Source organism: Pseudophryne corroboree, chromosome 5, assembly GCF_028390025.1.
Source record: "Pseudophryne corroboree isolate aPseCor3 chromosome 5, aPseCor3.hap2, whole genome shotgun sequence".
NCBI classification, from domain to species: Eukaryota; Metazoa; Chordata; class Amphibia; order Anura; family Myobatrachidae; genus Pseudophryne; species Pseudophryne corroboree.
The window spans coordinates 785,679,298-785,694,340 of NC_086448.1; the positions used below are offsets into that span (position 1 = coordinate 785,679,298).

At 49.3% G+C, this 15,043-nt stretch overlaps 1 protein-coding gene and 1 long non-coding RNA gene across 3 annotated transcripts in view; one reads left to right on the forward strand and one right to left on the reverse strand.

The window, feature by feature from the left end:
* Positions 1-15,043, forward strand: part of LOC134928535 (uncharacterized) — a 411,940-nt gene that overhangs the window by 222,887 nt on the left and 174,010 nt on the right. The window lies entirely within an intron of this gene.
* ANXA13 (annexin A13) overlaps positions 1-15,043 on the reverse strand; it is a 245,292-nt gene that overhangs the window by 53,382 nt on the left and 176,867 nt on the right. For both annotated transcript variants that reach the window (XM_063924397.1, XM_063924398.1), the window contains one exon: positions 13,938-14,108. In XM_063924397.1, the coding sequence (XP_063780467.1) occupies positions 13,938-14,108 (171 nt within the window). The remainder of the gene's footprint in view (positions 1-13,937; positions 14,109-15,043) is intronic.

Sequence of the window (15,043 nt, forward strand, 5' to 3'; positions counted from 1 at the left end):
TGTGTCCAGTTTTGAGTATCAACATTTAATAACACATTTTGCTACTAATTTATATCTGTAACCCCTTGGGAAACATAATGTAATTTTTGAGGATTTATTCATGTATCACTGACCTGATTTGGGAGTGTTGTGGACTCGGGGCTTCTTCCAATGACCGGGAAGAGGAACCGCTACTGGGTCGCAGTAGAGATGGCCGGATGTAGGTCTTCCTCATGCAGGATAAAACGGCAGGCAGGAAGCACGGAAGAATACTTGAAGGTTTCCTGAAAGACAAGACTTGTAAAGATACTGAATGCTGAGGCATAGAGGTACTGGAGATGCTGAGGTGCTGGAGACACCGGTATTGAGGACGGAGGTGTCGGTGGCACAGAGATGCTGAGTACTGAGGTGCTGGAGGCACAGGTATTGAGGCACGGAGGTGCCGAAGGCACAGTTATGCTGAGTGCTGAGGCACTGTGGTGCTGGAGGCACTGAGGTGCCGGAGGCACAGTGATGCTGAGTGCTGAGGCACTGTGGTGCTGGAGGCACTGAGGTGCTGGAGGCACGGAGATGCTTGGAGGCACGGAGATGCTTGGAGGCTCGGAAGTGCTTGGAGGCACGGAGATGCTTGGAGGCACGGAGATGCTTGGAGGCACAGAGATGCTTGGAGGCACGGAAGTGCTTGGAGGCACGGAGATGCTTGGAGGCACGGAAGTGCTTGGAGGCACGGAGATGCTTGGAGGCACGGAAGTGCTTGGAGGCACGGAGATGCTTGGAGGCATGGAGATGCTTGAAGGCACGGAAGTGCTTGGAGGCACGGAGATGCTTGGAGGCACGGAAGTGCTTGGAGGCACGGAGATGCTTGGAGACACGGAGATGCAGACACGGAGACCGCAGGAACGTGGGAGCTCTGGAAATCACTGCTTCTGAGGCAGAATCGATGATACTCAGGCACCGGATCTCTGCCCGGCGTCTGGCTTTGAATTCCCCGCCGCCTGATTCGCGGAGCAGGCAGGTGACGTCAGTCCTGCTCCGCCTCCCTGACCACACTTACGATGGCGGCGCCCTCGCTCCGGGAAGCCGCCGGAGGAACGCACCGACCCGCCGCCGGGACCCGGAGACCGCCGGGGGGAAAGAGGCGCCGGGCAGTCCAAGTCACCCACAGGGACAAGCGCGGCCGCCGCTGCCTGCGATGTGTGACAGTACCCCCTCCTCCAGGAGTGGCCCCTGGACACTTTCCGGGCTTAGTTGGATGTCTGGAGTGGAAGATCCGAACCAGTCGGGGAGCCGTTACTTCAGTAGCATTAATCCAACTTCTCTCCTCAGGACCATAACCTTTCCAGTCTACGAAGTACTGTAGTTTTTTATGAAGATAACGAGAGTCAAGAATAGCTTTGATTTCAAACTCCGTTCCAGCTTCAGTCACTACAGATGTTGGCCTAGGGGATGCTGAGTGGAACCGATTCAGAATGAGGGGACGGAGGAGAGAAACATGAAAGGCGTTAGGTATTCGAAGGTGGGAAGGCAAACCCAGCTTACAGACCACAGGATTTAAGACTTGTAGCACAGGGTAAGGGCCGATGAACCTTGGAGCAAACTTCATGGTGGGCACCTTCAACCGGAGATTACGTGTGAACAGCCATACCCTGTCACCAACTTTGTATTGAGGAGCGGCTCGCCGTTTCTTATCTGCGAAGAACTTGTACCGGACTGAAACCTTCTTAAGATTAGCATGAACCTTACTCCAAATTTGTCCGAAGTGTCGTAGAGTGGACGTTACAGCTGGGACCTCTTCTATCGGAAGGCTTGGAAATTCTGGAACACGTGGATGGAACCCATAGTTGACGAAGAATGGAGATTCCCCAGTGGAAGAATGAAACGAATGGTTATGGGCAAACTCTGCCCAAGGCAACAACTCCACCCAGTTGTCCTGTGAAGGGGAGAGATACAAACGAAGGAAAGTCTCTAGATCTTGATTGACTCGTTCCGTTTGACCATTCGTTTGGGGATGATAGGCGGATGAAAACTTAAATTTAATCTGTAGAGTCGAACAGAGGGCTTTCCAAAACCTGGCGGTGAACTGTACCCCACGGTCAGAGACTATTTCTTGTGGCAACCCATGCAACCGAAAATGTTCTTGGATGAACAGTAGAGCTAGTTTCGGAGCTGTCGGTAGACCAGTCAAAGGCACGAAGTGTGCCATCTTTGAAAAACGGTCAACGATTACCCAGACGGTGTTGCAACCCTTGGAACAGGGCAAGTCAGTGATGAAGTCCATGGAAATGTGAGTCCAGGGTCTCACAGGAATAGGCAAAGGACGAAGTAACCCTGCAGGAGGCAGACGAGGAGATTTATGTTGTGTACACTGTGGACAAGAATTAACGTAATCTTGTACATCCTTCCTCATGGTGTTCCACCAGTAAGACCTTTGCAGAAACTTGTACATCTTCTGGGCACCGGGATGACCGGAAAACTTGGAGTTATGGACCCACTGTAGTATTCTTGGCCGGAATCCAGCTGGTACGGACATTCTTCCAGGAGGAGGAGCTGGAGTAGTTAAAGCAGCAGAGACAGAAACTGGATTTAGAATTAAACTCCGCTCAAAAGATTCATCCTCGTCTGTGGAAACTTGTGAATGGGACAGCGCATCTGCTTTAATATTGAGAGTCCCGGCCCGGTACTTGATAACAAAAGAAAATCGAGTAAAGAAAAGTGCCCATCTCGCTTGGCGAGGATTCAAGCATGGGAGGTCATTCTGAGTTGTTCGCTCGCAAGGCGATTTTAGCAGAGTTGCTCACGCTAAGCCGCCGCCTACTGGGAGTGAATCTTAGCATCTTAAAATTGCGAACGAAGTATTCGCAATATTGCGATTACACACCTCGTAGCAGTTTCTGAGTAGCTTCAGACTTACTCGGCATCTGCGATCAGTTCAGTGCTTGTCGTTCCTGGTTTGACGTCACAAACACTCCCAGCGTTCGCCCAGACACTCCTCCGTTTCTCCGGCCACTCCTGCGTTTTTTCCGGAAACGGTAGCGTTTTTTCCCACACGCCCATAAAACGGCCTGTTTCCGCCCAGTAACACCCATTTCCTGTCAATCACAAGACGATCGCCAGGACGATGAAAAAGCCGTGAGTAAAATTACTATGTGCATAGCAAATTTACTTGGCGCAGTCGCAGTGCGGACATTGCGCATGCGCATTAAGCGGAAAATCGCTGCGATGCGAAGATTTTTACCGAGCGAACAACTCGGAATGAGGGCCATTGTGCGGATTTGATGTACAGCAAATTTTTGTGATCCGTGTAAATGGTAAACACATGTTTAGCCCCTTCCAAAAGGTATCTCCACTCTTCCAAGGCGGATTTAATTGCCAAAAGTTCCTGGTCTCCAATAGTGTAATTTCGTTCGGCCGGAGAGAATTTACGAGAGTGGAAGCCACACGGATGTAATTTCTTATCAGAGGAGTACTGAGAGAGAACGGCCCCAACCCCGACTGAAGATGCATCAACCTCTAGGAAGAAAGGTTCATCGAAATTTGGTTGTTGGAGAACTGGAGCGGCCATGAAAGCTAACTTTAAGTGGGAAAATGCCTCAATGGCTTCGGGAGGCCACAAACTTGGATTAGAACCCTTTCTTGTCAGGGCAGTAATGGGCGCAACAATGGTGGAGAAACCTCTAATGAATTTCCTGTAGTAATTCGCAAAGCCCAGGAACCTTTGTATTGCCTTCAAAGAAAGAGGCTGAGTCCAGTCACGAATGGCAGAAAGCTTTTCCGGATCCATGCGAAGCTCCGTCCCCGAGATGATATAACCGAGGAACGGAATTGATGTTACTTCAAAGGTACATTTGGAAAGCTTAGCATAGAGATGATTCTCTCGTAAACGGTGGAGCACTTCTTTGACTTGAGTCCTGTGTTCAACAAGATTCTTGGAAAAGATCAGTATGTCGTCCAAATATACCACAACACTCTGATATAACATGTCACGAAAGATTTCGTTGACGAATCCCTGGAAAACAGCAGGAGAATTGGTCTCAACCCCCCGTCCTTCTTCTTCATGAAAAAGAAGCCCGCTCCAGCAGGGGAGGAAGAGGGGCGAATAAATTCCTTAAGCAGATTGGACTTAATATATTCCGACATAGCTTGAGTCTCGGGAAGTGACAGGGGATATGTGCGACTACGAGGTGGCGTCTTCCCTGGGACAAGGTCAATAGGGCAGTCCCAAGGCCTATGAGGTGGTAACAGATCAGCTGCTTGTTCCGAAAATACATCCTTGTACCCTTGATACGCCTCCGGAATATGCTCTTCATCCGTCTTGGAGGAGACACGGAGCGGACAAACAGGAGTGAGACAATTAGCGTGACAAAAGGAACTCCAGGACAGAATTTGTGAAGACTTCCAGTCAATGTGGGGATTATGAATTTTTAGCCAAGGCATTCCAAGGACCAGATCATGGTACATTTCTGGGATCACCAAGAGTTCCAGACCTTCCTGATGTAGAGCCCCGACCTGCAGCTTAACTGGCCCCGTGCGCCACATTATGAGACCCTTGGAAATTCTAGTCCCGTTGATAGCCGTCAACGAAATTGGCCGCTCGATAGGCCGTAACTTTAAAACCATGCTTTGGGCACAGGAGGAAGAAACGAAGTTCCCCGCAGCCCCGGAATCCAACAGGGCTTCACAAGACTTGGAGGCTGAATCGGTGACTAGAGTTACAGGAAGCAAACAGTCCGAAGTTGGAGAAGCTTTAGTCGTAACCCCCAGCTTCACTCCTCCGGAACAAGCTAGGCCTGCCCGTTTCCCGGACGGGATTTACAAAACTTAAGAAAGTGATCTGCGGCTCCACAGTATAGGCAAAGTTTACCCTCACGACGACGCTGTCGTTCTTCCGGAGACAGTCAGGATCGGTTAATTTGCATGGGCTCGTCCGAGCTAGGCAAAGCCACCGGTCTAGGAGTGGGATTCCGGAACCTGGAACGATTTGAACGGCTACGTTCTCTTCCATGCTCCTGCATCCGAAGATCCACCTTGACGCAAAGGGAAATCAACTCTTCTAATGGATCCGGCAGATCCCTTGTAACCAGTTCATCTTTCAGCCGGTCGGAGAGACCGTTCCAGAAGGCAGCTCTCAGGGCATCATTATTCCAGCGTAATTCAGAGGCAATGGTCTGGAAATGAACCACGTACTGACCCACGGAACGGGAGCCCTGACGAACACGGAGCAAGTCGGAAGAAGCAGTGGTCATCCTGCCGGGTTCGTCGAAGATTCTTCGAAAGGACGTGATGAAGTTGGTATAGTTGGAAACCACGGGATCAGACCGTTCCCATAATGGGGACACCCAATCCAAGGCAGACCCTTCCAGCAGAGAAATAATAAGAATTTACTTACCGATAATTCTATTTCTCGGAGTCCGTAGTGGATGCTGGGGTTCCTGAAAGGACCATGGGGAATAGCGGCTCCGCAGGAGACAGGGCACAAAAGTAAAGCTTTTACAGGTCAGGTGGTGTGTACTGGCTCCTCCCCCTATGACCCTCCTCCAGACTCCAGTTAGGTACTGTGCCCGGACGAGCGTACACAATAAGGGAGGATTTTGAATCCCGGGTAAGACTCATACCAGCCACACCAATCACACCGTACAACTTGTGATCTAAACCCAGTTAACAGTATGATAACAGAGGAGCCTCTGAAAGATGGCTTCCTAAACAATAACCCGAATTAGTTAACAATAACTATGTACAAGTATTGCAGATAATCCGCACTTGGGATGGGCGCCCAGCATCCACTACGGACTCCGAGAAATAGAATTATCGGTAAGTAAATTCTTATTTTCTCTATCGTCCTAAGTGGATGCTGGGGTTCCTGAAAGGACCATGGGGATTATACCAAAGCTCCCAAACGGGCGGGAGAGTGCGGATGACTCTGCAGCACCGAATGAGAGAACTCCAGGTCCTCCTTTGCCAGGGTATCAAATTTGTAAAAATTTACAAACGTGTTCTCCCCTGACCACGTAGCTGCTCGGCAGAGTTGTAATGCCGAGACCCCTCGGGCAGCCGCCCAAGATGAGCCCACCTTCCTTGCGGAATGGGCCTTAACAGATTTAGGCTGTGGCAGGCCTGCCACAGAATGTACAAGTTGAATTTTGTTACAAATCCAACGAGCAATCGACTGCTTAGAAGCAGGTGCACCCAACTTGTTGGGTGCATACAGTATAAACAGCGAGTCAGATTTTCTGACTCCAGCCGTCCTTTAAATGTATATTTTTAAGGCTCTGACAACGTCCAACAACTTGGAGTCCTTCAAGTCGTCTGTAGCCGCAGGCACTACAATAGGCTGGTTCAGGTGAAACGCTGATACCACCTTAGGGAGAAAATGCGGACGCGTCCTCAGCTCTGCCCTATGTCGAATGGAAAATTAAATAAGGGCTTTTATAAAACAAAGCCGCCAGTTCAGATACTCTCCCGGCTGAAGCCAGGGCCAGTAACATAGTCACTTTCCATGTGAGATATTTCAAATCCACATACTTTAGTGGTTCAAACCAATTGGATTTGAGGAAATCTAAAACTACATTTAGATCCCACGGTGCCACCTTAGGCACCACAGGAGGCTGTATATGCAGTACTCCTTTGATAAAAATCTGGACCTCAGGGACTGAGGCCAATTCTTTTTGGAAGAATATTGATAGGGCCGAAATTTGAACCTTAATAGATCCCAATTTGAGACCCATAGACAATCCTGATTGCAGGAAATGTAGGAAAACGACCCAGTTGAAATTCCTCCATCGGAGCACTCCGCTGCTCGCACCACGCAACATATTTTCGCCAAATACGGCGATAATGCTTCGCGGTGACTTCCTTCCTTGCCTTTATCAAGGTAGGAATGACTTCTTCTGGAATGCCTTTTCCTTTTAGGATCTGGCATTCAAACGCCATGCCGTCAAACGCAGCCGCGGTAAGTCTTGAAAAAGACAAGTACCCTGCTGAAGCAGGTCCCTTCTCAGAAGTAGAGGCCACGGATCGTCCGTGACTATCTCTTGAAGTTCCGGGTACCAAGTCCTTCTTGGCCAATCCGGAGCCACTAGTCTTACTCCTCTTTGCCGTATAATCCTCAATACCTTTGGTATGAGAGGCAGAGGAGGAAACACATATACCGACTGGTACACCCAAGATGTTACCAGCGCGTCCACAGCTATTGCCTGCGGATCTCTTGACCTGGCGCAATACCTGTCCAGTGTTTTGTTGAGGCGAGACGCCATCATGTCCACCATTGGTTTTACCCAACGGTTTAATAGCATGTGGAAAACTTCTGGATGAAGTCCCCACTCTCCCGGGTGAAGGTCGTGTCTGCTGAGGAAGTCTGCTTCCCAGTTGTCCACGCCCGGGATGAATACTGCTGACAGTGCTATCACGTGATTCTCCGCCCAGCGAAGGATCCTGGCAGCTTCTGCCATTGCCCTCCTGCTTCTTGTGCCGCCCTGTCTGTTTACATGGGCGACTGCCGTGATGTTGTCCGACTGGATCAACACCGGTCTTCCTTGAAGCAGAGGTTCCGCCTGGCTTAGAGCATTGTAGATTGCTCTTAGTTCCAGAATGCTTATGTGAAGAGACTTTTTCAGGCTCGACCACACTCCCTGGAAATTTCTTCCCTGTGTGACTGCTCCCCAGCCTCTCAGGCTGGCATCCGTGGTCACCAGGAATCAATCCTGCATGCCGAATCTGCGGCCCTCCAATAGATGAGCCTCCTGCAACCACCACAGAAGGGATACCCTTGTCCTCGGCGACAGGGTTATCCGCAGGTGCATCTGAAGATGCGACCCTGACCATTTGTCCAACAGATCCCTTTGCATGGAATCTGCCGAAAGGGATTGCTTCGTAAGAAGCTACCATTTTTTCCCAGGACTCTTGTGCATTGATGTACAGACACCTTTCCTGGTTTTAGGAGGTTCCTGACCAGGTCAGATAACTCCTTGGCTTTTTCTTCGGGAAGAAAAACCTTTTTCTGAACTGTGTCCAGAATCATCCCCAGGAACAGCAGACGAGTTGTCGGCATTAATTGGGATTTTGGAATATTCAGAATCCATCCGTGCTGCTTTAGCACCTCTTGAGATAGTGCTAAACCCATCTCTAGCTGTTCTCTGGACCTTGCCCTTATTAGGAGATCGTCCAAGTATGGGATAATTAATACGCCCTTTCTTCGAAGAAGAAATATTATCTCGGCCATTACCTTTGTAAAGACCCGAGGTGCCGTGGACAAACCAAACGGCAGCGTCCGAAACTGATAGTGACAGTTTTGTACAACGAACCTGAGGTACCCCTGGTGTGAGGGGTAATTGGAACGTGGAGATACGCATCCTTGATGTCCAAGGATACCATAAAGTCCCCTTCTTCCAGGTTCGCTATCACTGCTCTGAGTGACTCGATCTTGAACTTGAACTTCTTTATGTACAGGTTCAAGGACTTCAGATTTAGAATAGGCCTTACCGAGCCATCCGGCTTCGGTACCACAAAAAGAGTGGAATAATACCCCTTCCCTTGTTGTAGAAGAGGTACCTTGACTATCACCTGCTGAGAATACAGCTTGTGAATGGCTTCCAAAACCGTCTCCCTTTCTGAGGGGGACGTTGGTAAAACAGACTTCAGGAAACGGCGAGGTGGCTCTGTCTCTAATTTCAACCTGTACCCCTGAGATATTATCTGCAGGATCCAGGGATTTACCTGCGAGTGAGCCCACTGCGCGCTGTAATTCTTGAGACGACCGCCTACCGCCCCCGAGTCCGCTTGCGAAGCCCCAGCGTCATGCTGAGGCTTTTGTAGAAGCCGGGGAGGGCTTCTGTTCCAGGGAAGGAGCTGCCTGTTGCTGTCTCTTCCCTCGTCCTCTGCCTCGTGGCAGATATGAATAGCCCTTTGCTCTCTTATTTTTAAAGGAACGAAAGGGCTGCGGTTGAAAGGTCGGTGCCTTTTCCTGTTGGGGAGTGACTTGAGGTAGAAAGGTGGATTTCCCGGCCGTAGCCGTGGCCACCAAATCCGATAGACCGACCCCAAATAACTCCTCTACGCATCGCCTGTCCACTGTCGTGTCCATAAAGCTCTTCTGGCCGAAATGGACATAGCACTTACCCGTGATGCCAGTGTGCAGATATCTCTCTGTGCATCACGCATATAAAGAAATGCATCCTTTATTTGTTCTAACGACAGTAAAATATTGTCCCTGTCCAGGGTATCAATATTTTCGATCAGGGACTCTGACCAAACTACCCCAGCACTGCACATCCAGGCAGTCGCAATAGCTGGTCGTAGTATAACACCTGCATGTGTGTATATACCTTTTTGGATCTTTTCCATCCTCCTATCTGATGGATCTTTAAGTGCGGCCGTCTCAGGAGAGGGTAACGCCACTTGTTTTGATAAGCGTGTTAGCGCTTTGTCCACCCTAGGAGGTGTTTCCCAGCGCTCCCTAACCTCTGGCGGGAAAGGGTATAAAGCCAATAACTTCTTTGAAATTAGCAGTTTTTTTATCGGGGCACCCCACGCTTCATCACACACGTCATTTAATTCTTCTGATTCGGTAAAAACTACTGGTAGTTTTTTCACACCCCACATAATACCCTGTTTAGTGGTACCTGTAGTATCAGCTAAATGTAACATCTCCTTTATTGCCAAAATCATATAACGTGTGGCCCTACTGGAAAATACGGTTGATTCGTCACCTTCACCACCGGAATCAGTGCCCGTGTCTGGGTCTGTGTCGACCGACTGAGGCAAGGGGCGTTTTACAGCCCCTGACGGTGTTTGAGGCGCCTGGACAGGCACTAATTGAGTGTCCGGCCGCCTCATGTCGGCAAACGACTGCTTAAGCGAGTTGACGCTATCCCGTAATTCCACAAATAAAGGCATCCATTCTGGTGTCGACCCCCTAGAAGGTGACATCCTCATATTTGGCAATTGCTCCGCCTCCACACCAATAACGTCCTCATACATGTCGACACACACGTACCGACACACAGCAGACACACAGGGAATGCTCTATACGAAGACAGGACCCACTAGCCCTTTGGGGAGACAGAGGGAGAGTCTGCCAGCACACACCAAAAAGCGCTATATATGACAGGGATAGCCTTATGATTAAGTGCTCCCTTATAGCTGCTTTTATATTAATATATTGCCATTTATTTTGCCCCCCCTCTCTGTTATACCCTGTTTCTGTAGTGCAGTGCAGGGGAGAGACCTGGGAGCCTTCCTGACCAGCGGAGCTGTGACAGAAAATGGCGCCGTGTGCTGAGGAGATAGGCCCCGCCCCTTTTCCGGCGGGCTCGTCTCCCGCTATTTAGTACATTTAGGCAGGGGTAAATATCTCCATATAGCCTCTGGGGCTATATGTGAGGTATTTTTAGCCTTTTTAAAGGTTTACATTTGCCTCCCAGGGCGCCCCCCCCCCAGCGCCCTGCACCCTCAGTGACTGCCGTGTGAAGTGTGCTGAGAGGAAAATGGCGCACAGCTGCAGTGCTGTGCGCTACCTTAAGAAGACTGCAGGAGTCTTCAGCCGCCGATTCTGGACCTCTTCTTGCTTCAGCATCTGTGAGGGGGCCGGCGGCGTGGCTCCGGTGACCATCCAGGCTGTACCTGTGATCGTCCCTCTGGAGCTTCATGTCCAGTAGCCAAGAAGCCAATCCATCCTGCACGCAGGTGAGTTCACTTCTTCTCCCCTCTGTCCCTCGTTGCAGTGATCCTGTTGCCAGCAGGAATCACTGTAAAATAAAAAACCTAAGCTAAACTCTCTAAGCAGCTCTTTATGAGAGCCACCTAGAATTGCACCCTTCTCGGCCGGGCACAAAAATCTAACTGGAGTCTGGAGGAGGGTCATAGGGGGAGGAGCCAGTACACACCACCTGACCTGTAAAAGCTTTACTTTTGTGCCCTGTCTCCTGCGGAGCCGCTATTCCCCATGGTCCTTTCAGGAACCCCAGCATCCACTTAGGACGATAGAGAAAATATATGCTACCTTGGACCGGTCTGTAGGAAAGTTGTGTGCAAGTAGCTTGAAATGTACCTCGCATTGGTTTAAGAAACCACGACAATTGGCAACGGCAACTGGTGCAACTACAGGAACAGGTGCCAGAGTTACAGAGGCTAGAGACGCCTGAATCTGATCCAGACGCCCGGACAACTGCTGGAGGTACTGCATCACCTGACTTTGTGCCGCTTCCTGACTTTGTACTCGGGAAGCCAGGTTCTGGATGGCACTTGAGTCCGTGTTCCGATTCCCCGGGTCCATGGGGCCTGAGTATACTATCACTGACCTGATTTGGGAGTGTTGTGGACTCGGGGCTTCTTCCGATGACCGGGAAGAGGAACCGCTACTGGGTCGCAGTAGAGATGGCCGGATGTAGGTCTTCCTCATGCAGGATAAAACGGCAGGCAGGAAGCACGGAAGAATACTTGAAGGTTTCCTGAAAGACAAGACTTGTAAAGATACTGAATGCTGAGGCACAGAGGTACTGGAGATGCTGAGGTGCTGGAGACACCGGTATTGAGGCACGGAGGTGTCGGTGGCACAGAGATGCTGAGTGCTGAGGCACTGAGGTGCTGGAGGCACAGGTATTGAGGCACGGAGGTGCCGGAGGCACAGTGATGCTGAGTGCTGAGGCACTGTGGTGCTGAGGCACTGAGGTGCTGGAGGCACTGAGGTGCTGGAGGCACGGAGATGCTTGGAGGCACGGAAGTGCTTGGAGGCACGGAGATGCTTGGAGGCACGGAAGTGCTTGGAGGCACGGAGATGCTTGGAGGCACAGAGATGCTTGGAGGCACGGAAGTGCTTGGAGGCACGGAGATGCTTGGAGGCACGGAAGTGCTTGGAGGCACGGAGATGCTTGGAGGCACGGAAGTGCTTGGAGGCACGGAGATGCTTGGAGGCACGGAGATGCTTGAAGGCACGGAAGTGCTTGGAGGCACGGAGATGCTTGGAGGCACGGAGATGCTTGGAGGCACGGAAGTGCTTGGAGGCACGGAGATGCTTGGAGACACGGAGATGCAGACACGGAGACCGCAGGAACGTGGGAGCTCTGGAAATCACAGCTTCTGAGGCAGAATCGATGATACTCAGGCACCGGATCTCTGCCCGGCGTCTGGCTTTGAATTCCCCGCCCTTGCCTGATTCGCGAGCAGGCAGGTGACGTCAGTCCTGCTCCGCCTCCCTGACCACACTTACGATGGCGGCGCCCTTGCTCCGGGAAGCCGCCGGAGGAACGCACCGACCCGCCGCCGGGACCCGGAGACCGCCGGGGGGAAAGAGGCGCCGGGCAGTCCAAGTCACCCGCAGGGACAAGCGCGGCCGCCGCTGCCTGCGATGTGTGACATCATGTATTTGTCCATTTCTGTTTCCCTATCCTCTATATATGACTGAATCGCATTTTGGGACAAGCACTGAGACAGACCACTTGCGCTGTGATATCATTCACATCAAGGGTGTCTCTCTGCTACCATAAGTGCTGACAAGTCTGCTTTTCTTTCTTCAAGCTGTATAATTGTACTCTGCCCTCTCTCATTCCCCGTCCTATACCAACCACGCCGGCATAACGGGAGAACAGCAGAAGGGTTGGTTTGCTACAGTTTCAGCTTATTTTTTCAAGCCGTATGGTTACACTCCCATTGAGTTTTTTTGGTTAGCAATTGTTACAGTCTCAGTTTTTCAAACTGTATGTTCATACCCCCAACAGGGAGATTTGACTAACAACAGAGACACTACTGTCTTACACCTCAAACTGGTATTTTTAAGTCCATAAATACATGGGCTTCTAATTCAAACTTGCATTGACTGGATGATTTAAAACCTTGTATACCCGTAAGATTGGATTACAAACTGGCGAAATGACGGTCATATTAGCAACCCTGTAAAGGCATTGCTTTGATCAGTGTAACTAGAACCACTTATTATTACAATTTTACATATCCTTTATAACAGCGGCACCTTGAACTTATGGTTATATGCAACCTACTACCATACCACACTGTATATGCCCAACCTCGCCCGATCTTGGAAGCAATACAGTGTTGGGCCTGGTTATGGGAGACCATCAGGGAATACTAGGTGTTGTAGGTTATCTCTTGTACCACACAAGCAAAAGGTTGATCCTGCATGAACTTGGATATATGCTTAGCGTATATGCAATTAATGGATAACGATTTCATCAATAAATTCACAGACACACATATTTTTCTGTGATCCACGACTAACGGAGCTATTTATTTATTTTTATATTTTTTATTTATTTACTTTTTGATTCTGTCCATGTGTCTATATTAAAAAAAAAAATACTATTAAAAGTTACGTTTTAATTTATACACCATTACATTACTGTCTATACAAAATTGTTTATAAAAAAATTATTTCCGAGATTGAGTGCTCCCAACAAAGGTTACTTCTTTTCTCTTTACCCCCACATTGACATATTATTATATACAGTTATATTGTAGCATAGTCCTTTTCTTTGGAACTACTGTATAGCCGAGCTCAAAAAAGAATTAGATGTTATAAATATTAGTTCAGCATTCAACATGGCTGCCTCTCTGAGGTAATGGATAAAGGCCTGTTAGCTATAAACCCATTTGTCTCCTTTTTCTACTCCCCAAGAGCCTTTAAGAACACCTTCAAAGTGGAGGCCGTCGTATACACAAACCGGGGGCAGCCATTTTGTACCTATCAGTTCACTAAGGATGTCAAAGAGGCATGAGGCACTTTGCCTTAATTGGGTCACTGTGTATAAGTGAAAGTACATTTTAAAGGGTCCTTTGGCATCATGTAGGTATGTGCAGAGCGGGTGGATCTAGCAAACAATATATATATATAATAAGTTTACAGATGGTGGAACTGATTCCGGCGGCATTCTCATCAATATTGTGCATCAGTGAGGTCCTATGGGGTATTGTTTAAGGCAGTGGATATTGTGAAAGCCCTATTCATGCCGTACCTGGTTGGATCTTGTACATAGGATTTGTATAAGCACAGACTCATTGGTTCCGCCTCCCTTCATTGCTTTTCTGAGCTCTTGGGCATCAAACTCACAGGGCCGGTAAAGCAAGGCAATGGCGGTCTTCTCAATATTACCACTCAGTTCACTTTTTAATACTTTCTCTAGGTCCTAAATAAAGAACACATTGTAAACGCAGGGCATGACACACAGAGCATTATTTTCTAGCGTAGCTGTATACCCACCAACATTTTACACATAAAAATCAGTACAAATTAGGAAAGGGGGCGTGGCCAATGGCAAAGGGCGTGGACACGTCCCTTTTTCTATACTTTCATTGGAAGTTTGGAGAGCCAGAAATCGATACAGACCATAAAAAAAAGGTACTGTACCTGTCAAAAAAGGTACAGTTGGAGGGTATGTAGCCGCATACATGCAAAAAAGAGGCTTTTCTCATTAACCTATCTTGACTCATTGCTACGGGTTACATACAGTAATGGGGTTCTATTTATCAATTAGACGTCACGAGTCACGGGTGACAGGAGGACTGGCGTCAGTGGGGATTTGCAGCGATGTGATTAATTGAAGGGTGATGATCATTCATTGGGGCCTATTCATGTTTGTACACAATGGCCGATGTTCATGCTACTGATCGATTATCGGCAGACTGCGTATGTGCTGCTATTGCAATAATCATGTGCAAAGGTGCCGCAGCAATCCCGCTGCCGAGGCTGCTGGAAGGACAGGGCTCTGCGTGTGAGAGGCTGGAAGGGCTACATCTGCCCCTCCCATAGCCAGATTAAGGGGGGATGCAGGGCATACTGTACCCCAGGCCCCCTGTGTCAGGGCCCCCCCGGCCAAAGCACACTGATATCACTAGCTTTCCCGCTTTATGTGAGAGCCAGAATGAGAGCAGGACAGTATGCAGTGCAGGCAGAGATACAGGAGTATTATGTTTCATGAGCTACCGACAGAGCTTTCTGACCAGAGGAGAGATAGGAGGGTGGAGAGAGCTGTAAGTGACACAGGGATCCCAGCTTCTCCTCCTCCCTGTCTGGGTGTCTGAGTCCTGTGTAAACTTTTATGCAACTAAACCATTTGGGTCT